The sequence below is a fragment of the Canis lupus genome, chromosome 31, assembly GCF_003254725.2.
Source record: "Canis lupus dingo isolate Sandy chromosome 31, ASM325472v2, whole genome shotgun sequence".
In the NCBI taxonomy this organism is placed as follows: Eukaryota; Metazoa; Chordata; class Mammalia; order Carnivora; family Canidae; genus Canis; species Canis lupus.
Genome location: NC_064273.1, coordinates 28,458,991 through 28,482,570, shown reverse-complemented (window position 1 = coordinate 28,482,570; position 23,580 = coordinate 28,458,991). Strand labels below are relative to the sequence as shown.

Sequence of the window (23,580 nt, the reverse complement as noted above, 5' to 3'; positions counted from 1 at the left end):
GAAAAATGAACTTTCTACTTGACAGACAGGCAAAATGTTTCTTCATTCATTCATTCATTCATTCATTCATTCATTTTTCCCTCAGCATCTTCTTCTCTGATGGAGCTAGGAAAATTTGGGGTGACTGAGGGTGAGGGGCAGTGAGAGTCACTGTGAGGACAGTTTAATTTTTTAAAAGACTGATATATTATTTTAGAGAGAAAGAGAGAGGAGAGGAGAAGGGAGAGAGGGAGAATTTTAAGCAGACTCCCCGCTGAGCACAGACCCTGACATGGGGCTTGATCCTAGGACCCTCAGATCATGATCTGAGTCAAAATCAAGAGTCAGCTGCTTAACCAACTAAGCCACCCAGGTGTCCCAAGGATAGTTTAATTAATTTTTAAAAAGAGATTTTATGTATTTATTCATGAGAGACACACACAGAGGGAGAGGCAGAGACATAGGAAGAGGGAGAAGCAGGCTTCCTGTGGGGAATGTGATGTAGGACTCGATCCCAGGATCCCAGGATCACGACCTGAGCTGAAGGCAGATGCTCAACCACTGAGCTACCCAGGAGTCCCAAGGATAGTTTAATTTAAGCCAACTACTGAGAGAAACAATCTCCCTATTTCCTCCCTTTTCCTCAAACTTGTTTTTTTCTAAGCCAGACTATCTGCTCTGCTAATATTTTCTTTCTTCTTCATCAATTACTACCTCATCCACAAGATACCCTCTGCTAGAATGAGCCCCAAGTTGGGGCAGGCCTCACAAAGGGTAGGAAACTGGTATATTCTTTGCATGAAAGGCATCAGATTCTCTCTTCCTGCCTTTTCCCCCTCAGGTAAAGAGAAAAGGTATTCCTATTTTTCCTGCATCAACATAAATATCCCAAGACAAATACCCACATACATTAATGTGGTCCACAAGACCTAGAAAGAAATGCAGTGCGAACAAACTGGATGTTATTGGAACTTGTTAAGTAACAGGGCAGTTCTTGGGCATCAGAGATGTGTATTTACTAGTATTTACTGCCTTGTGCCATTTGAAAAAAAATTTGAGGGAGCTTATTAAAAATAATTTTTGAAGGATCCCCCCTCCCCCCAGACTGAATATCAGTTGTGTTCAATGTCAGATTATTTTTATTTATTATTTATTTATTTATATTATTTTTATTTATTTATGACAGTCAGAGAGAGAGAGAGAGAGAGAGAGAGAGAGAGGCAGAGACACAGGCAGAGGGAGAAGCAGGCTCCTGCCAGGAGCCCGATGTGGGACTCAATCCCAGGACCCCGGGATCACGACCAGAGCCAAAGGCAGATACTCAACCACTGAGTCACCCAGGTGCCCCCAATAAGTAAAACTTTAAGAAAAAATGTGTCCAGATGGCAGGAGAGATCAACTTACATGTGGGATTGGGGTGTGTCCTTAGAAATCTCTGAGTTTATTCTGAGAAGAAATATTTCTAGAAGGAAGGCAGTTGAGTTCAGGAAAGCAGAGTATGCACCACCACTGCAACCTCATTTAATAAAGGCTGTGCTCCATCCAAGTCTTAGGTTGAGGTTGTGAAAAGGATAAGAGGGAGTCAATGAGCTGCTCTTCCAGGAGCTGGGGGACAAGACAGCTGCAGTGGTGCCTTCAGGATACTCAGTGCCTGACATTGGAACATTTGGCCCAGGTGTCGGCCCCCCTCTGCTTCACAAACTGTGAAGGCACCCATTGTAGCACCTTTTGTATATGAAAGTTTAAGCCTAAGCATGACAACAACAAAATAAAAGACTTCTGGTCTCAGTGTTTATTATATAAAATTGTTCACAGCAATAGGGTTGAAGACAAAAACACAAATACAACTTTACTGCATAGAAACACTGAACACATGGTTTACATCCTTCCGCAACTCAACTAACACACAGACACCGTCAGAAACAACCATTTGGTTTCAAATTGTAGATTTCACACATTCGATAAGGATTTTCTATGCAACCTCCATGAGCAATGCAGTGCAATTCTGTAGATGCTGGGGATACAGCAATGAATAAAGGAAAGTCCTTGCTCTCATAGAGCTTCTGGTCTCATGGGGGGCAGACAGATACCAGACAAAAAACAAACATACAACATGTCAGGTAGTCATAGGAAGGAAGGGGGAGGAAGGAACGTTTCTGTACACTCAGGATTCTTAAGAGCAGTTAGGGGCTGCCTTTTAAAGGCTGCAGGTTGGGGAAGAGATACAAACTCTAAATTATATTTAAAAAACGAGCTTATAGGTTATAAATCTCTGGTCAGATTCTACAGTTCATAGCTCTGAGTAACATTCCTAATTTTTGAATTAGAATCTATACTAGTAAGTACTTCATGAAATCCTAATGGAATATGACCCATGTCATATGTGAGGGCAAGGATGGGTATAAACTTGCGTGGATGTGTTTACACGCCCATGTCACTATTTACGTGTATCTTTAATCTATAATAGATTATATGGTTGTAATGATACACATCTTTGACATAGATTTTTGACTCTATTCAGCCGCTCCAAGAACTATCCGTATTGTACTTCTGAGGTGGTTTCTTGGTGCTCCTAAGTACAGGATTATTTCCAAGTAAACTATTCTTCAGAAAGAACACTTAATGCCTTATAAGCAAGCACCTTCTGATTATGCTACATGTAGACCATAATGAAGAATGGAAAGAAAGTACAATTTCATGTCTAGAAGACAAGGCAAGAATGAAGGGGTTTTGTTCACTGCTGCTGAGATGCTTGTTCCCTGAAAAAACCAGGATCTTCAAACCTGAAGACATCCACTCCCACATCTTGGGAACCTAACGATTTCACTGGTGTCTTCTTCTTCTTCTTTTTTTTTTTTTTTAAAGATTTTATTTATTTATTTGACAGACAGAAAGAGCATGAGCAAGGGGAGTGGCAGGCAGGGAGCCTGATGTGGGGCTTGAACCCAGGGACCCTGGGATCATGACCTGAGCAGAAGGCAGGCACTCAACCAAGCCACCCAGGCGCCCCTCACTGGTGTCTTCTGATTCTAGTATCTAAGATTCCCCTCCTCCACACCCCACAAAGGACATCGAGTGTGAAGCGGCTTCTTGCCTGGGCCTGCATGCTGGATGGGACCACTGCGTCAGCACCGTCTGAGAGTTGGTGGTGGTGGCGGGGAGGTCATAACATGCTCCTAATCTCTTCTTTAAAGAAGCAAATTTCCACAGACAGGGGCCTTACAAGTTGAGAGCCAACCCAGAAGGTCTGCTTGAAACTAGACGACTCTGGGCAGAGTGATCAAGAGGTGGATGTATGGGGTCACCTTCGGGATTCTCCAGCAGAGACCTGTGTTGTGGGACCCTCAGGGCTCCCTGATTTCCACTACGTTCTGCTGGACGCCGGGGCTGCAGGTCCAGGAAAGCACGTGGTGTGCTCTCTGGAGCTGTGGGTGTGCCGAGGAGGTGCTCCCGGGGGAGCTGCTTGCCACCTTTTCTTCCCCACAGGTCAACCTGGGACCTCAGCAGGGACTACAACACAATACTGGCCATAGGTTACATCCATCCTAGCCTGCTGTGATGAAAATTCCTAGACTTCCTATGAAGGGGGGAATCTCCATGAATAATTTAAAAATACATTACAGGTGGCCTTCGAAAAACATTATGTAATTCTTAAAATTGGGTTTCCCTTCCAGTTACATTTTCTTCCTCACCTTGATAATAAATTTTCGCTTTCTTGAGTGTGTATGAGCTGGGCAGGAGGGGTACCTGAATACTGCCACATGATAGAGAGAAGCTGGCCAGGTACGAAACATGACACAGGTAAGTTACATGCCAGTTATACCTCAATAAAACTGAGAAAGAAAGAAAAAAAAAGAGATACAGATGAGCAACCTCACAGCATGTTAATCATTAAAAGCTGATTAGACACATTCCTCTTATTTTTCACTGAAGTCCTCTGCTTTCCTCCTCTTGATTTTATTCTTCTTAACATCCTGTTTTATTGGTAGTATTTTCTGGTCCCAAGACTTCCTGTATATACTGCAACTACCCTCTACATACTTCCTTATCTTAAAATATTATAATCACTTCTCTAATTAGGCCATTTTCCCTTTCTCTGTAACTTCAGTGATTGAAATTCAAATCCGAAACCTGTTCTACCCGGTTGGGAATTAAGTTATGAGTCAGGAAGTATTAATGCGTATGAAAAGATCACCTGGTTTGAATCCTAAAGCACCAAAGGGATAGGTGATTGTGATGGAGGAGCCCAGGTTTTGGGACAGGGTTCCCCTGAAAATTGTAAGGATCACAATTTCTGGCACCTGTGGATGTTTTCTAGATTAAGCTATTTTTCAGAAAACCAGTGGTAACGGTATTCAGCTTTTCTAAAGAAATTTCCTAAGGGTTACATATACTTCAGTGTCAAAAGTGTCTAAATACCTCCTGAAAAATCCTGAACTATAAAACTGAAAATGGAAGACGAATCAGTGACACGGGCAGATCCAGGCACAAAGTGACGGCATCACTGGACAGGGACACAATTCCTCTGTGTGCTTTGCCACAGTGGTACTTGAGATGTCATGAGACAGACCTGAGAACATTTTCTGGGATTTCACTCATTTCATCAGATGAGTCCAGTGTCTTTCAAGCCTCTGCACAGGGAAAAGAATACAGAAAACTTCTGTCCAACAAATCAGTGCTTGCCTGGATTTAGGACCTGTGACCTGAAGATGTTTCCCTTCCCGAATAAGCCAGCATCCTCTGCATAGTTACTGGGCAAAGCAAGAGCTCAGGCTTCTGGTGTGGCTTCCACGGAACTCCCACGTCTTTCAGGGCTCCCTTCTGGTCACTCGCTTTCCTGTTGCAGGAGCTCTTCGCTGAATTTGCTTCCACCGCTTTCATCTTCATTCGAATAGTTTCCCGAATCCTGACTCGTTTGGGAACTGTATTTTTTGTGATCTTCATCAGTTTGATTAGTTTCTTCTACTGCAGAGATAGTGTTCGTATTTTCAATGATAAAACACCTTTCCGTTTGTTCCTCGGATGTCAAAAGGAGGAGATTCCAGAGCGGTGGCTCAGAAAAATACTAATTTAAGAAAGGGGGAAGAATAGGAACAGAGTGTTTAAAATAGTAATGGTTTTTTAGTTTTAACAGCAACAGTTTCTTACATCCACTACTGAGAAAAGGCTAACCTCTTGGTGTTCATATGAAAAACCAGTTAGGAGCCTCTGGATGGTGCTTAAAACCTTTAGAATAAGCCCCTTCCTAGGATGGTCATGTGCATCTTGGCACAGTCTTAAGGCAGGTAGGTAAGAGGACCCCAGAGGGGGGCCAGGGAGCACAGGAAAGGAAGGAAACGGGAGGTACATTGGGGCTCTGGAATGTAGAGAGTTGCTTTTGAAAAAAAATTTTTTTAAAGATTTTATTCATGATAGACACAGAGAGAGAGGCAGAGACATAGGGAGAGGGAGAAGCAGGCTCTCCATAGGGAGCCCAATGCAGGACTCGATCCCAGGACTCGGGATCATGACCTGAGCCGAAGGCAGATGCTCAACCACTGAGCCACTCAGGTGCTCCTTTTTTGAAATTTTACCAAATAAGAGCACTAGTTCTAGTTCTCTTAAGTGATCTGTTCAAGTTCATAGAGTTAACATATGCAAACATATAGCAGTTGATCAACAATTCAACTTTGGGTCTTGTTAGCTCCAAAGCTAGAGCTCCAATTGATACTCTCAAGGCAGGCAGCCTGAACCCCCGCCCCCACCCCCCGTCCCCCGGGTGGACACACCAGCCACAGGCTAGGTCCTGGGCTTAGGTCTTTGTCATTTAGTGCTTTCCTGAGATATGCCAACCTCACAGGGGTGCCAAACATGAGCCTGTGAGGTGTCCCAAAAGGAGGCTCATGTTCTGTTATTTCATTTTCTGTGATGTCACCCACAGAACCTACTGATGATGAAGCTTACGGCTGTTGGTGAATACCCAGCCTTTCAATGGTAAAACAAATTCCAAGGTAGCCAAACTGAAGAAAGATACGAGATTCACGCCAAACCTTACTATTCCACATGAGATGATATTAAGTGACTGTTTCTAAAGCCAGTTTACTAAAAGTGAAGAAAATATCCCAGTCTCTACTATTTCCCCAATATTAAGAAAGTATATATATTCTGTTGAAATCAGATTCATTTTAAGAAAAATCCACCTGTTGACAAAAGTCACATACCTCATCTATAGTGGATGGAGGTTTACTTGATGGAAAGAACACATAACTGATACATCTCAAGAGAAGTTTCACAACATAAATGACAACAGGGATGGAAAATATTGCAGCACAAATTCCAGCTATGAGCCAGGTTCTAGAAGTATTTCCTAAAAATAAAGTAAGTGATGTTTAGCATCGACATAGGTTTTGACACACAAAAACATGAAGGGCTGACAGTCTGTGTGGGCAAAATATAGCCATGTGAAAGGAAAGGTAACAATCTAAAGGTAACATGATATACTTTAGAAATATTTCTGGTAACATGGAGCATACAACAGCTGTAGGCAATGCATTCCCTTTATCTATCTATCCATCCATCCATCCATCCATCCATCTGTAGGATCCACGCCCAATGTGGGGCTCGAACTCATGACCCTGAGATCAAGAGTCTCACGCTCTACTGACTGAGGCAGCCAGGCATGCCCCCTGGCCCCTCCTTTTTAGGCAGTGCATTTCCATTTAAAGAGTGGCCTGGCAAAGGAAAGTATACAATATTGACATATAGCTACCCATGTGCAAAGTGTTCTCTAGCACTTCCGTGACACACAACTAGCATAACTAAAACCATTCTGTGACTAATCAGCATCTCGAAGTCAACAATGAAAATTGCAAAATACAAAATGGGGCTTAACCATTCCCACAGAACAAAATTCACAATTGAACTAATGAAGTGATTTCCACATAATTACATAAAAAATTACGTAAAAACAAACAAAACAACCAACCAAAACGACTAAAAATAGTCTTATTAAATGTTAAAGAGTAATTATTAAAGGCAATAAATTATGTGGGTATTGGATGAAGTATTAAGCATTCAAAAACATGGAATCGTGCATTAAAAATATTTTCTAAAATTCAAAGACAGCCTGAAAGTCTACATTTGATTCATGTAGCCCATGAAGAAAATATTTTGCAATTTTCAGTGAACTGAATTATTAGAAGTCCAGTTACATTAAAAGAAAGAGAGATATAATCAAAGATTCTGACCTGGTTTTGTTTTCTCGCACACAGTATCACTAAAACCACTGCTTTTATTCCACTTGTCATCCTCGATGAGTGCTCTGGCTTTGACACAATATTCAGTCAGCGGTTTCAATTTAGAAAAAGTAAAATCAGTTTTTTTCTCCCGAATTTTTCTCTGTAAAAAATAAGTAGATCATTGATAGACTACCTTATGAAATCGGAGTGGGAACATCGATTTCCTAAACTCTCCAAACATTGTCTACGACTGGCCTCTCCTAACCATTTAGTTGGTGTAAGTTTAAGAAATATACATGCTTTGGGGGATCCCTGGGTGGCGCAGCGGTTTGGCGCCTGCCTTTGGCCCAGGGCGCGATCCTGGAGACCCCGGATCGAATCCCATGTCGGGCTCCCGCTGCATGGAGCCTGCTTCTCCCTCTGCCTGTGTCTCTGCCCCTCTGCCCCTCTCTCTCTCTCTGTGTGACTATCATAAATAAATAAATAAAAAAAAGAAATATACATGCTTTGGACGACAGATTATAACCCATGTCAAACTTAAAAATGCTGCTTCCCCAAAGGAATATGGTACATTCCCTTTTTAAAAAATATGATACATTCCTAAGATAACCTGTTGATCAGTATTTATTTATTTATTTATATTTTATTTTAAAGATTTATCTTTTCATGAGAGACACACAGAGAGAGGCAGAGACATAGGCAGAGGGAGAAGCAGGCTCCCTGTGAGAAGCCTGAAGCGGGACACAATCCCAAGACCCTGGGAACATGAGCTGGAGACGCTCAATCACTGAGCCACCCAGGTGCCTCATGTTACTCAATTTTTAACCTTATAAACATCCTTAAAAAAAAATAGTTACTATGGCTACCATTTTAAAGAAGAGGAAATGAAATTTCAGAGAGGTAAAGCACCCTGCCTGAGGTTACACAACTTGGTGGGCCTGAGGTTACATAACTGGTTGCTTGAGACACAAATTTAGGTTTTCCTGATGTAGGGACAACTGAGAGCTGGCTGTAATTCTCAATGGGCTAAATTATACTTTGGTTACAGTACATTCAGACAGTTAAAAGGAAAAATAGCCCAGTCATTCTAATTTTCTTAGATTTCCAACAGAAGAGGAAGTCATTTATAGTGTTTACCCACTCAACAACACAAGGTTTTTAAAGGTTGATTCCTTGATTGTAATTCTATAGGGAAATCACATGGATTGTCCAATGTTGTGTATTGCCTTTGTCTGTGGTTTTTGGATTTGAGCGTTTTTTTTTTTTTTTAAGAATAATTTACCTATTCATGACAGACAGAGAGAGAGAGAGAGAGAGGCGCAGATACATAGGCAGAGGGAGAAGCAGGCATCCTGCAGGGAGCCCAATGTGGGACTCGATCCCAGGACCCCAGGATCACGCCCTGAGCTGAAGGCAGACGCTCAACTGCTGAGCCACCCAGGCGTCCCAAATTTGAGTGTTTAAACCTCTGTTTCTTAACTCTTTTTTCATGACTCCCCTTGCCAAGGGGTCCTTTTTAGAAGACTGTTTTCAAATCCTTCCCCTTCCATGAAATTGAATAACAAGGGACAGGATTTGGTGCAGCAAAGCAGAACTCTGAAGTATGCTCTCCTCTCGGAGGGCCATGAACCAGCGTACCACCTGAGACTCTGGCCTCCTCCAGGTACCCTGCCCCCAGGGGATATCTGGCAAAGTCTGGAGGTTTTTTTGGTTGTCACCACGGGGAGGAAGTGCTACTGGTGACAAGTGGGCAGAGACTGGAGATGCTGCTAAGTATCCTATAATGCACAAGACAGCTCCCACAACAATCGTCCAGTTTGGATGTCAACAATGTTGAGAAACTCTGCTTTAGATAAATCCCAGGAATCATATTAAAAATGCAAATTCCTGAGTTCCATCCCCAGAGATTCTGATTTGGGTAGTAAGAGGCACAGGGATCCAAATGTTGACAATAAATCCGGGGCCCAGATGCAGGTGATCCATAACTATGCTATAAAACAAAACAAGGAGAGATGCTAATATTCTTTATGTTGTAAATATAGGAGTTGATCCCAGAGTCTTTATTAAAGTTTAAAAATTTCCCAACATTTTAACCTCAAACTTTGTCTCCCCAAATCCTAGTTATAACCCTAACATTACAAAACTTTCACTATGTAGTTTAGTTGCTGTTTTCTTTTTTTCTTTTTTCTTTTTTTTTTTACCTCAGCATTTGAAGTGTTTTCCCAAAATACAATTTCATAAATTAGTGGGAAATTCTGGTTCACAGGCTTGTTTTCAGACTCTTCTGGAGCACTGATATAGACCCGCAGGGAAACATCATTGGTGGATTTCATGGTAATGACCGGGGGCAACAGGGTAACTAGAAAAAAAAAATGTATAGACATAATGATCAACTTGGAAAAAATGCGAAGACTTCATAAGCACAATCTGAAGTCAAAAGAACTGGCTTACTTTGTAACTGAGCATCAAATTTTTCTTCTTTAGACCAAACGGATGTGGTATTTCCATCAGATGCCTGAACACGGATAAGGTAAATTCCCTTTCGGAAAGTATTTTGAAGAAAGACACATTGGGTTGTGTGGACATTTTTACAGCCTGGTATTTGTTTCCATTTACCTGAACTGTCCCCAGGAATCTTTTTTAAATAGGCACTTCAAAGACAAAAAAAAATGTATTACAAACATAGTAGTTCAATAAATATTTATGAAGTACCTAGAATATGCTGGACACTGAGGGGTTAAGGTTACAGAGGGAAGAAACGGTCCCCACCCTTGGAAAGCAGATAGTACAGTGCAAGAAGCACACCTACAACACAAGAGAACCAAAGCCCTTGCTCTAAGCGCATGTGACAAGGCGCAGGTGTGCTAGAGCTGCCCAGGGCCAGCCCACAAGAACAAACTGCTGAATTTTCAGGAATGTGCCGGAGCCAGTTATTAAAGTCGTTATTAAAAATTAAATTACACAAACTTACAAAGAAATAGTATTAAAAATAAAAGATGCGGGCAGCCCGGGTGGCTCAGCGGTTCAGCGCTGCCTTCAGCCCAGGGTGTGATCCTGGAGACCCGGGATCGAGTCCCACATTGGACTCCCTGCATGGAGCCTGCTTCTCCTCTGCCTGTGTCTCTGCCTCTCTATCTGTTTCTCGAATAAATAAATAAATAAAATCTTAAAAAAAAAAAAAAAAGATACTGATGGGTCACAAGCATCGGTGACAACCTGGATCAAAACTCATGCTGTCCTAATTCTTTCACTACACTGTATTGTCGATGCTCCAAGCTATTTACGTCTATTGGATCTCTCAGATGGAAATAATCTACAATGCGAGTCCTCGTGAACATTTCTTCCCAATGCCAAGTTTGGTGACATCACGTTCAAGCTTGAAAGTGTTGAAAGTCACCACAGTAAAAACAAAACAAAATGAAGAGGTGATCACAGTAGGAGTATTTACATCATGAAAACTGGCAAAGCGCTACATTATCAGGCTTTTTTTTTTTTTTCCTTCTGGAAATCCAGCTGTGAAGCTTAAACACCAATGGGTAAGTGTCATAAGGGAGATATATGCCCAGTGTGGTAAGAGCGAGTCTAAACAGAATACGGGCACCTGAGCATGAAGAGGTCAAGTAAGCTGCTCAGCAACCAACTGCTCAAAGCCACTCAGTTCCAGACTGGAATGTGTAAGCCTCCTAACTGGTTCTGTCTTTGGCGTCTCTGTGGTCTACGTACAACGTGGCAATCCTCACCCTCCTTGAATACAGACCTCATGCTGCCTATCCCTCAAAGCAAAATTCCAAATGGCTGGACCCAAATGCCTATAGGAGAGTCTGAGGCCAAGCCCAATCTTATCCTATTCTACTTACTCAATTTTCTCATTCATTGCTCTCCCACGCCCAAATGTTAACCTTTCTCAAGGTAGGTCTTCTTCCACATGGTAGGCAAAATTTCAAGATGGCTCACAAGGTTTCCACCCCTGGTGCACATGTTCTGTGTAATCCTTCCCCTTGAGTGTGTGCAGGGCCCATGAACTCTTGACTAGGTGACATTATATGGCAAAAGTGCAGGGATTTACAAATGAGATGAAGGTCTCAAATCAGTCGACTTTGAGTTAATCCAGTGAGACTGAGCTGGATGGACCTGACCTAATCAGACAAACCCCTAAAATGAGGGATCCAGGGATCAGAGATTTGTCTCTCCCTGTGGCCCCCAAGAAGCAGGCCAACGTAAGTTGTACAGCTTGGAGAAATGAATTCTTCCAACCACCACCTGAGCGTAGGAGAGGACGCTGAGGCCTGTACGAGACCACAGCCCAGCCTGATACCTTGCCTGCAGCCTTGTGATACCCTGAGCAGAGGGACCAGCTAAGCCATGCCTGGTCCCCCGACCAGAAGTCACTGGGAGATAACAGCACTCTGTAAGCTGCTAACTTGCTGGTAATTTGTTACAGAGCGATCTCTCCCCCTTGCCTTAACCTAACATTATTTTTATTTTTTAAGATTTTATTTTTATTTATTTGAGAGAGAGCATGAGCAGGGGGAGAGGCAGAGGGAGAGGGAGAAGCCGGTTCCCTGCTGATGCGGGACTCGATCCCAGGACCCTGGGATCATGACCTGAGCCGAATGCAGACGCTCAACCACTGAGTCACCCAGGTGCCCCTCTATTTTTGATTTCTGTAACCCTTATGCCCTGTAGACCACTCCTCAGCCCCAAATCACAGCCTGCCAGGCCATCGCAGCTGCCTGCCTTGGATTTCGGGAAGCACGTGTTGTATTCTGTTGTAACTTTACCATCCCTAGGGTGCTTCATACAGGGTGCCAAGCACCCACAAGAAACTTCGAGACCGGACACCAGAAACCCCTCTCCCTCTCTGGTCTGTGGCCCTCAGACTCCACATACTTCTGAGAGGGAGGTATAGGCAAGAGATGACTGCACAGTTTCCTGGTGGGTAGGAGAGCTTACGGGCACAGGAATGTGTTTCCATTCCACAGTGAACAGGGTCGAGTCCACCAGAGCGGCTCCCACTGCCCTTGGCTCTCCGTCCACTTCTGGCTTCTCTCCCTCTTCTCACTCTTCCTTTCCTGCCCTTGCTGGCATTGCCACTGGTCCCTCTTTTCCTCTGCCCTTGGCAGGGCCTTCTTACCCATCCCCTGCCTCCCCTTGATTTGCCTCTTTACCGGCCACAACTTTCCAGCCAACACGAACTACGTGCAGTGCCCAACCGCTTCCACGGTGCTGGGACATCCTACCTAGTTGGCTAGAACGCTGTTCTCTCCAGCTTTCCCTATTTCCCGCTGAAGCGATCACTCCAAAGAAAATCTGCCCAAACCACTAAAAATCGTCAAGAAAACAGGAAGGCTAAGTTGGAATGGACTGAGGTCATCCCGAGGACTCATGGGAAAAGGGAGTTCTGAAGGAAAGGTCAGGGTCATCTGTCAATTACTCCAGACTGAGGAAATAGTAAGACACACATAAAGAGAGGCAGACTTAAAAAAAAAAAAAGAAAAAAAGAAAAGAAAAAAGAAAAAAGAAAAATGCAGTAAGTCCACGAGACCTTATTAGAAATATGCCCACTTTACAACAAACGAAGAGACCGAGGCCCAAAGAGACTAAGGGATCAGCTCAGTGTCACTGGTTAGTTAACCGCAGAGTTGGGCCCAAGAGAAAACACCCCGTTTCCAATATGGTACAATCTCCTGAAGCAGTCACCTGTGCAGAGAGCTGTAGCGGGCCGAAGCCCAGTGCAAGGAACCCTAAGAAATTGGGCAAAGGGACACTCATGGATGAGAACTTACTAGAGCCACTGAGCTTGGAAAGTAACATTTGGACGTGCGTGACCCCATTTCACACTTCCATAGGGGTAATCCCATCTAAGAACAAAGATGTTGTTTTTAGAATCAAGCCGGATGTTTTCTGGTGGAGGCAGTTTATTTGCAACTAGAAGACAGAGAATACAGAGAAAAGCATACATTTTTACTTGAGTGAGAATACATGGTAAGGGTTCTTTTTTTTTCTTAAAAATTTATTTATTTGAGCACGAGAGAGATACATGGGAAGAATTCTTAACAGCATGGGCAAGAAAATAAAAGGCTTACACATGAGTTACGGTGTGGGTTTACACTATGGGATAGTATCACCCACTTAAAAAGAATGGGATAGGGGTGCCTGGGTGGCTCTGTCGGTTAAGTGTCTGCCTTCAGGTCAGGTCATGATCCCAGGGTAATGGGGTCAAGCCCCGCGTTGGGCTCCCTCCTTAGTGGGGAGTCTGCTTCTCCCTCTCCCTCTGCTGCTTCCTGTCCCCATCTCTGGCTTGTGCTCTTTCTCTCTTAACTAAATAAATAAAATCTTAAAATTAAAAAAAAAAGAACATGATAGATCGTATGTGCTGACATATGAAGAGATCCTCAATGTAATAAGTTAAATAAGCAAGTTGTAAGATATATCTAGCAAGATCCCATTTTTTTATTTTTAAAGATTTATTTATGAGAGACACTTAGAGAGAGGCAGAGACACAGGCAGAGGCAGAAGCAGGCTCCCTGAGGGGAGCCCGATGTGGGACTCGATCCCAGGACTCTGAGATCATGACCTGAGCAGAAATGCTTAACTGACTGAGCCACCCAGGCGCCCCTAGGCAGAACTTTCATTACTGTTCACTTGAGACAAAAATCCCAAATACGGTGATTTTTTTTTTTTTTGCTTATCTAAGTGCTATTGTAATGTTTTTGTTTCAATATCTATTAAAACCATCCTATAAACGTCAGCAACAAAGGGCAAAACCGCCAACATCAAGAGACTGCCCACCTGTATATATAGTTATGGAATCTACAGCAGAACTTCCTCCTTACCTGGGGTCTTTATACAGTACACAGGACTATAGATACCGTTTTTTCTCGGCAAAAGTCTTGCTTTAACTTTTAAACAGTAAGTGGTCTCTGGTGAGAGATTATAAATTTTATCTCTGGAGTAAACAGTTTCAGTCCTTCTCTAGAATAAAACAAATAGAATACTGCTCTTCAAAAAAAAGAAAAAGGTCAAAATGGAGAACAAATTCTTGTCTTTTTTCTCTCCCATTAAACAGAGGTACAAAGAATGCTTACTTCTCCACTTGAAGAGTTTTTCCAGATATCTAAGCTGTAGGTAAAGCTGGAGCTATCCAGAGCCCACATGACGCTGTCTCTCGCTCCAGGCAGGGAGATGTTTATTATGATTGTCTTATCTTCGGCTTCTAAATGTACTTTTGGGGGACCAATCTGAGCTGTAAAGAAATGAACACATTTATTTGATCACTTCATTAATAGAGGGTGGAAACATTCAGGGATCCGCTCCAGGGTACGCACTCTCAAAGTTGATCATTCAATGTGTTGACAGAACGGATGCAGGATTTTAAGGAAAAGGGATGCTAAAAGTGACTCCAAAGCTCTTGGCGCTATCAATGAAACAGGTGCCATCTGTAGTGGGGATGGAAAATTAGCTGCAAGAGGAGCAGGTTTGGAGTGGGAAATCAAGAGCTTTGTTTGACCTGATGACTCAGACGCCCAAGCAGAGATGGTGACTAGAGAGCTGGTGATACAAGTGTCACGGTTAAGGGAAAGGAGTGGGGCTGGAGATGTAAGTTTGAGCTTTTCTCAAGGGCACACAGATTGGAAGGACCGAGGGTAGAAAAAGAAGAAGTAGGACAATCCAGCCCTGCGGTAATCTGGCACCGAAAGGCCTGCAAGGCCTGGAGAAAGGGGCAAAGGAGGGAAGGATGAGCAGGAAAGGAGCTGACAGGGATCAGGGCCCTGGAGACCCAGAAACGGATGGGCTTCCAGTGATCACTGTGGCCCTACACAGGTTCTGAGCCAGAGGAGGGCTGGGAAGTCTCTCGGCATTGAGGAGGGCACCAGAGTCCTTGACAGGAGTGGTTTCTTTTCCTTTTTTCATTTTTTTTCTTAAGATTTTAAAAAATATTTATTTATTCATGAGAGAGACAGAGAGAGGCAGAGACACAGGCAGAGGGAGAAGCAGGCTCCATGCGGGGAGACCAATAAGGGACTTGATCCCAGGACCCTGGGATCACGACCTGGGCCAAAGTCAGACGCTCAACCGCTGAGCCACCCAGGTGCCCCAACAGGAGTGGCTTCTGTATAGTGACAGGAAAGGAGGTCACATGCACAGGGCTGCAGAGGGAGTGGCAGGCCAAGAAGTGCCGAGAGGGACAGAGATCATCCTTCTCAGGGGTTGTGATAGAGGGCTGGGATTCCCAACTGTTTAACTCTCAGGACCCCTTCAAACTCAGAGAAACTGAGGGTCTGAAAGAGCTTTTGTTGGGGATCCCTGGGTGGCTCAGCGGTTTGGCGCTTGCCTTTGGCCCAGGGTGTGATCCTGGAGTCCCAGGATCGAATCCTACATCAGGCTTCCTGCATGGCGCCTGCTTCTCCTCTGCCTGTGTCTTGGCTCCTCTCTCTCTGTGTCTCTCATGAATAAATAAATAAAATCTTAAAAAAAAATGAAAGAGCTTTTGTTGATATGGATTATGTCTTTGAATATTTAGCACAGAAAATGTGAAAACTGCTAACATTTTAAAATATTAATTCGTTAACAGGTAATAATGATAAGCCCACTGTGCCGTAACAAGTATTTGTTATAAAAAATAACTCTATTTTCCCAAAACAAACATAGTGAGAATAGTGGTGCTGTGTCAAATCTAGTCCCATTACTGTCTTAACAAAGACGACAGATGTTATCTCACACCCACCTCTGGAAGTCACCCCACCAATCTCCCTATGATCCATCAGCCTCTGGAAAACTCCAGAATATTTTTTATATTCTTTTAAAAAACTCTATACTCATGGAAAAGGGGCAGAGAAGTCTTGGAATTATTATGAAAACAGTTTGGCTTTTTTTTTTTTTTTTAAGTGGGAGATTTCACATCACGCACATGAATGGGCTTGGGAAGTGAGCCCTTATGGTAACAGTAAACGAGGAATATTCTATAATTCAGCTGGCAACTTCCTCTTACCTTTTTCAAATAGGGTGAATGAGTCAATATTATGCCACGGAGAAGTGTTGTTTCCTTCCTCTGCTCTTATACGCAATTTAACTTTGTCGTAAACATTGAGCTTGAGTGAAGAAAAGTCGCACGTGGTGTTGGCAACAGACTGACACCCAGGCAATTTTAACCAAGTATCATTTCCAAGTCTTTAAGATAAAAAAGCAGATGAACAAATAAGCAAATGTATAAAAATACAAAAGACTGTCAGACACGGTTTCTGTTTACTAAAAACTGAAGCTATTATAAAACTAGGCTAAGTAGTTATTCTATGAGTTAATGTCCTGTTAACATTTGAGTTGCCATGTGGCACTCTTGTTCAGCACAGACATACCAAGCTTTTATTTATAACATGGAATAACTCTGATCATTTTTTTAAAAGATTTTATTTATTTATTCATGAGAGACACACAGGGAGAGAGGCAGAGACACAGGCAGAGGGAGAAGCAGGCTCCTTGCGGGGAGTGCGATGCAGGACTTGATCCCAGGACCTGGCATCACGCCCTGAGCCAAAGGCAGATGCTCAACCACTGAGCCACCCAGGTGCCCCAAGAGGGTTACTTTATTTTTTTATTTTTTTTAAATTTTTATTTATTTATGATAGTCACAGAGAGAGAGAGAGAGGCAGAGACATAGGCAGAGGGAGAAGCAGGCTCCACGCAGGGAGCCTGATGTAGGACTCAATCCCAGGTCTCCAGGATCATACCTTGGGCTGAAAGCAGGCGATAAACCGCTGAGCCACCCGGGCTGCCCTCAAAGTTCAATTTAAAGAAAATCTCTAGAGATAAAAATTCTTAAGTGGCTAATTAAGAGAAAAAACACGTATGTATGTATACAGGTGTATACACATGTGTACACACGTACATACACACACAAATGGCTAAAGCTGCGAGATTATTAACAATCGACTAGAAAACAGCAGTGCCAGGGTTGTGGTTGAAGTGGGGAGATCCTTGTTCTAGAGGTCCTACACCCTGTTTTTTCACTGCCCAATTACTGGCCGCTGTTTCTTGGACAGAGATCATGGTTAGCACACAGGGCCCTGACACCCAAAGCAAAGCACTGTACTTGCTGAGCTGTGTTCTTCTGTAATCCCTTCTTCTGCAACTCCCTGCTTGCCCAGCCTCTTGGCAGCTACAAAGTAGAAAGTGCTAGGGAGAAGGCATAAACTCTAGAAAAAGAGTCTGTGGAAAAAGAGGATCCAATATGCTCATGTTAATAAATTTTATCTAAAATTAAAATGTTGTATATGATGGGGAGAATTGAAAAATCCTGACCACCGGAGAACTGGGGGGCTATTTCAAGACCACGGATAGACCTTTTGGGGTCCTCTTCCATATCCTCAAGACATGTTCTAGTTCGGACCCTAATATATACTCAAAGAAGGTGGAGCATCTAGAAGAGAGAAGGTAGGGCTGTGGTCTACAGAAGCTGTCTGCCATCCTCATCCCCCAAATCTCTTTTGCTACAACACCCAAAGGTCAAGTGGATGAAGTCTCTATTTGTAGAAATGTAAGTTATAAATATTACATAGACATAAAGTTTCTGTAAAAGATAGAAAAACCAATTGTTTCCCAAATCTGAGAAATAAACGATGGTATGGTAATTTTTTAAAAATTTCAGGTGATTCTTGCAAATCAATCAATAGTCACATACGTTTGATAATATGCTGAAAAGGTCACATTCCTGATAGACGGGTTGCTCCTGTTCCACCTTAGGATAAAGGTATCATCAACGATGTAGACCTCTACATTTTGAGGAGATTTTAGAGTTGTTCCTCCTGGAAATAAAGAAACAAGACAGAAGACAATCACATGTACACTGTAAATATTCTTAAAAATGTTGTTCTTCCTTTCACATCATTGATTAAAGAATGAATACATTCATATATAATAAAGTACATGCAAAAATCTAAATAAAAAAAAAATACCCTAATGATTGCTCTCAGCACAGGGAGGCTGCTAATTATTTATGTAATCTTTGCTTTTGAGAGAGCTGGAAAAAGGCTGAGGTTTTTTTTTTTTTTTTAAATCTATAAAAAGTAAGCCTTCTATGTCCTAAGTATCTCAGTAAAGCTGGAAAAAATAAGGAAAGATAAATCAGCCTTATCTTTTAATTAAAAGTCTCTTTACCCAAGACATACAAAACGCTAATTCGAAGGAATACATGCACCCCTATGTTCATAGCAGCATTATTTACAACAGCCAAGTTATGGAAGCACCCCAAGTGTCCATCAACTGATGAAGGTTCAGCCATAGAAAAGAATTAAATCTGCCATTTGCGATGACATGGATGGAATTAGAGAGTATTATGCTAAGTGAAGTAAGTCTGTCAGAGAAAGACAAATACCATATGATCTCACTTATATGTGTAATTTAAGAAACAAAACAAATGAGCAAAGGTTAAAAAAAAAAAAAAAAAAAAGAAAGGCAAACCACGAAATGGACTCAACTCTAGAGAACAAATTGACAGTCACCAGAGGGGAGGGGGCGGAAGGGAGGCGGGAAATGGGTGAAGGGGATTAAAGGCCATACTCATTGTGATGAAAAATAAAACACCTTCCACCTGCAGATAGATTACAACTCATCTGCAAGCTCAGATGACAGCTGGCATTTTTTAGCAATTAAAGTTAAAAACGAAAAAAGGAAGAAATTGTCTCTGCATAAAAATTTTCTTTGGTCTTAAAAGTGATGTAAAAGATACAAGGTTTCATGGTTTAGTGGCCTCAGTTTTGTTTCACATCTTATTATTCATGCTTTATGTATTCTGTTAAAGAACGGAACAGGTGAGATTTCAAAGTCAACAGCCATACACAGAAACAAATATTCACATGACAAAATCGAGAGAGAGAGATGAATGTTTCTTATGTCAGCCAAGCACTATAGGAACTCATAAAGGTGTTCATATTAAGCCCGAACCCTTCTGATTACTTTTAAGGACTTCCAGTCTCCAGTCCAGAGATCTATTATTTCTTATGCTTCGAGTACGAATCTTCCCAGAGTTTGACGTCCTCTCTTATTTTTCCCTTTTGGCCTCTTCCACCTGTGCTTTTCTTCCTCTCTGACTGACCAAATATTACCCAGATCCAGCTCACGTTGGACCCCTTACAGAAAACCATCATCAAGGACTTCAGCTCATGCTAACTTTGCTCTTTCCTTACATGCTGTAGCACACATCTATACCCCTCAATTTCACACTAAAGCACAGTACACGACACAGTACCTGACATCTACTAGGATCTCAAAACTTGCTGAATGAAGATGTTTCAAGAGAAAACCAGCAGTTTCTTTGCATTAAACACAATCTCCAATCAGATTACAAACTCCTTGAGGACAGAGTCTATACAGCTGCATACTTAATCTGCATTTTTCAGAGTTCTCAGCACAGTGCTGGGGTTAGAGGAGTTTCTTCATCACAAAAGGTTGATCTTTCACTATGACAAGCTACAATTTGTTTTTTAAGATTTTATCTATTTATTCATGACAGACACAGAGAGATGGAGACATAGGCAGAAGGTGAAGCAGGCTCCCTGCAGGGAGCCTGATGTGAAACTTGATCCCAGGACCCTGGGATCATACCCTGAGCTCAAGGCAGATGCTTAACCACTGAGCCATCCAGGTGCCCCAATAATCTAAACTTTTTAAAAGGCTGGCTTTTACATTTATTTATCTCTTGTTCCTACAATACATCCTTTATTTTTGTCTCAGGGCAAGCATGTTCCCTCCTTGTAGACTTTCAACCATAGGCGTCCTTATGTAGAACTTTTTTTTTTTTTTTTTAGATTTTATTCATTTATTCATGAGAGACACAGAGAAAGAGAGAGAGAGAGAGAGAGAGAGAGAGAGAGAGAGACAGGCAGAGGGAAAAGCAGGCTCCATGCAAGGAGCCCGACATGGGACTTGATCCCGGGTCTCCAGGATCACACCATGGGCCAAAGGCAGGCACCAAACCACTGAGCCACTCAGAGGTCCCTAGAAATTTCTTTATTGGTACTGCTCACTCTATTTTCCAGCTAGAGATGTTATGGTATGGAGTCCAAAGGGGGAGGAGCTGAGATAACATTTTCTGAAAACTTTATTTTTATCTTTTATTTATTATTTTTTTTGAAAACTTTATTTTTAATTTGGGGAGCTCCTCAGTGAGTCTCCCCTCCTTCAATTTTCTTCTTTACACTTACTTGCTTGGAGACTTTCCCTTATTCCACTTCTCTAAACTTAATTCCCATTCCATTTGTTGTGATTTTATAGTTTCAATGCAGCTACGGGTCTATAAACCCATAGCTGGGTTTATAGGAATCAACCAAAGGTGTGATGGCATTTGTCATCTCTGGTCTGGACTAGTCTAATTCCAGTAATTCTGGGCCTTGAGACAGGGAGAGGAAATCTGATGGTGGTAGAACCAGGAATTGCCTCTGGGATGCCGTCCTTCAGCTAAAGAAAGGAGACTGCAATTTGGGGCATCTTGGCATTTGGGAGACCAACAGATAACTGATAAATGACAAAGAAATAGTTATTAAACAGTGTTTTCGATTTCACAGATTTTGTTCTGTTCATATTACCAATATCTGTTTGAAAACAGTCTATTTCACTCTGTAGTGTCTAAGATCTATAAATGGGCACTTGATCCAATACTCCCACTTACACAACTGGTTGCTTCTAACCTTTCACATTCCTATGGATGATCAGAAACAATTTACTGTCTCTCTCTCTTTTTTTTTGTAAAGATTTTATTTATTGATGAGACACAGAGAGGCAAAGACATAGGCAGAGGGAAAAAAGCAGGCTCCCTGCAGGGAACCTGATGCCAGACTCGATTGTGGGGACCAGGATCATGACCTGAGCCAAAGGCAGACGCTCAACCGCTGAGTCACCCAGGCGTCCCGATTTACAGTCTTTTAAAGTCTGACATAAATCCAGACACATCCATCCAAATAAAAATTTCCTCCCGTATTTTGTTAATTTTCTTAGGCCAGGGTCCTAGAATTGCATTCACTAGGTTGAAAAGAATGAATATTTTTATGACTTTGAAAGGAAGCAACATTAGGATCTCCAGTTCTGGTCAACATTTCATTTGGTTTTGAACATTTTATTACTCCTTTGAGGAATAAAAACACATTAGTTAATTGAATGATAATGAGGAACTTAATAGTATTGATGGATAATTGAGAATTTAAATAGTTTAACCTTTAGGAAAACAGACAAGTCTTAAGCCCAGGGCACTGCTGCCAGATTCCCAGGGTTTAATTTCCGGTTTGGTCACTGGCTAGCTGTATGGCCCTAAGCAAGCTATTCAGTGTCTCCGTTCACCTGTAAAACGAGGATAACAGTGTGTAGCTTTTTACAGAAAACTAAATGAGTTTATACCTTTAAAGCATCTAGATAATTGCTTGGCACACAGTTAAGCTGTGTATAACTCTAATATAATGCTAGCTGTATATAAAGTTTATTTTAGCAGCCCTCCCCTAATTTAGATTAAAATAAGGATCTTAATGTACATCCTCCAGAAATGCTACTTTCACATGAGAATTCTCGGGGAAATTCTTTTTATTTTTTTGATTTTATGTATTTATTCATGAGACACACACACACAGAGAGGCAGAGACATAGGCAGAGGGAGAAGCAGGCTCCTTGCAGGAGCCCGATGTGGGTCTCGATCCCGGGACTCCCAGATCACGCTCTGAGCCAAAGGCGGATGCTCAACCGCTGAGCCACCCAGGTGTCCCAAAATTCGTTTTATATTACAGCACAATGAGCCGAATACAAAAATTTGAAGAACAAAAGACTTCAAAGAAATTACCATGGGTTATACCAGGACCACTGTACCCATCTACTATATATACTATATTTATTGAAGAGTTTGAGCAGTAGGATACTCTTGTACCACATCAGGGTTCGCTTTTCTAAGCAAACAGGGATTTTGAACATATTAGGTGGCCTCACTGACCCCTTGGATTCCTGCCCTGCGGTGGTGCTAGGCTTTCTTTCTTTCTTTCTTTCTTTTTTAAAGATTTTTTATTATTTATTTATTCAAGACAGACATAGAGAGAGAGAGGCAGAGACACAGGCAGAGGGAGAAGCAAGCTCCATGCACCGGGAGCCCGACGTGGGACTCGATCCCGGGTCTCCAGGATCGCGCCCTGGGCCAAAGGCAGGCGCTAAACCGCTGAGCCCCCCAGGGATCCCCTAGGCCCTTTTTCTCACTGGGTAACCCCTCCTCACTACACAGTCAACCTTTTAATAGTTGCCATCCCCACCCCCCAGCGGCTCCCTAGTTAAGTATTAATAAGGGCGGCAAACTGGCCTGATGGTCCCAGACTGTGTTTCTTGGCCGCGCATTTTCCTTTGTTACTTTGTATTAGACTCCACGAAGCCTTGAAGGCAGAGAAATTCCCGCAATCCCGGCCTCTCTCACGTGGGACTGAGTAACTGTCACATTGAGACAACGTTTCAGGCACAGCAACACTGTTTCGCGGCTAAAGCCTCGTTTATTATTTCAGGGTCCAGCCGAGCTCCCGGATTCCTGGGAGAGAAGCAAAGTGGACAGGACGGCCGGGGCTCGCCCGGCGCGGCGAGGGTGGAAGCGGGGTGGGGGGGGGGGCGTCCGCCGCCGGGGACCGGTGCGCAGGCCCGCAAGCCAGCGGCGTGCAAGGATGCTCGAACACCATTACCGCCCGGCTTTCGGGCCGAGGTCTCCGGAAGGACCCCGGGAGGCCTCCGCGCGGTCTGCGCCAGTCCCTTCCCCGGACCCCACCGCCCAGCCCCTCGCCCCGCCCCGGGCCTGCGCCGAGGCCCCGCGTCTCTGACCTGCGGCTGCGGGCAGCATCCACGGCGCCCCCGCCACCAGCACCACGGTCGTCGCGCCCAGGAGGGTGAGCATCGTCCGGGGCCGCCCTGGCCGAGCGGGTCACATCCTCCGGCACCTCGCGCCGAATCCGGCGACGCCGGGCAGCTCACCCTCCGCAAAGGCCGCCCCGCCCCTTCCTTTCTCCCCTCCCCTCTCCCCCTCCCGCGCTCGCCCCGCCCACCGCCTCTCACCCCGCCTGCGGGCAGCACCCGGGGCGTCGCGCCCAGGAGGGGGAGCATCGTCCGGGGCCGCCGCTGGCCGAGCGAGCCCCATCCTCGGTCCCGTCCCGCGGAACCGGGCGGCGCGAGCTCATCCTCGCGCAAAGGCCGCCCCTCGCCCGCGGCCGCGTCTCCCACCCCTTCCTTCCTCCCTCCCTCCTCGCCCCTCCCTCCCCGCCCCTCCGCGCTCACCCCGCCCTACGAGTCCTCCGCGGGGAGGTGGGGGAAGGCGGCGGACCGCGCGTGCGCGGCGGGGACCGGGTGGCGCCTCGCCCCGTCCTTACCGCCAGTCGCCGCCCAC

At 43.7% G+C, this 23,580-nt stretch overlaps 1 protein-coding gene across 4 annotated transcripts; it reads right to left on the bottom strand.

The window, feature by feature from the left end:
- Positions 1-1,756: 1,756 nt before the first annotated feature.
- IFNAR1 (interferon alpha and beta receptor subunit 1) lies at positions 1,757-23,575 on the bottom strand. 4 transcript variants are annotated; one of them, XM_035709469.2, is made up of 12 exons: positions 23,022-23,168; positions 22,519-22,737; positions 17,875-17,998; positions 16,189-16,367; positions 14,285-14,442; positions 14,033-14,171; positions 12,983-13,124; positions 9,648-9,847; positions 9,398-9,555; positions 7,206-7,356; positions 6,180-6,325; positions 1,757-5,044 (listed from the first exon to the last, which is right to left on the bottom strand). In XM_035709469.2, exons 5-12 carry the CDS (start codon positions 14,351-14,353, stop codon positions 4,805-4,807), a joined length of 1,245 nt encoding a protein of 414 aa, XP_035565362.1. In that variant the 5' UTR covers positions 14,354-14,442; positions 16,189-16,367; positions 17,875-17,998; positions 22,519-22,737; positions 23,022-23,168; the 3' UTR covers positions 1,757-4,804. The 4 variants fall into 4 exon arrangements, with proteins under 4 accessions (XP_035565362.1, XP_035565363.1, XP_025305487.1 ...); XM_035709470.2 differs by lacking the exons at positions 22,519-22,737; positions 23,022-23,168 and adding an exon at positions 23,472-23,575; XM_025449702.3 differs by lacking the exon at positions 22,519-22,737 and having other exon boundaries at positions 23,022-23,415.
- Between the last annotated feature and the right edge of the window lie 5 nt (positions 23,576-23,580).

Bases quoted from the DNA above. Each gene is read 5' to 3' on its own strand.
- IFNAR1 (XM_025449701.3), bottom strand. From the start codon at position 23,334: ATGGGGCTCGCTCGGCCAGCGGCGGCCCCGGACGATGCTCCCCCTCCT. The intron at 16,368-17,874 runs GTATGTGACTAT...TTTATCTTAAAG, and splicing joins TTTTCAGCATATTATCAAAC to ACTTGGAAATGATACTTGGT. The intron at 14,172-14,284 runs GTAAGCATTCTT...GTTTTATTCTAG, and splicing joins AAAACTCTTCAAGTGGAGAA to AGAAGGACTGAAACTGTTTA.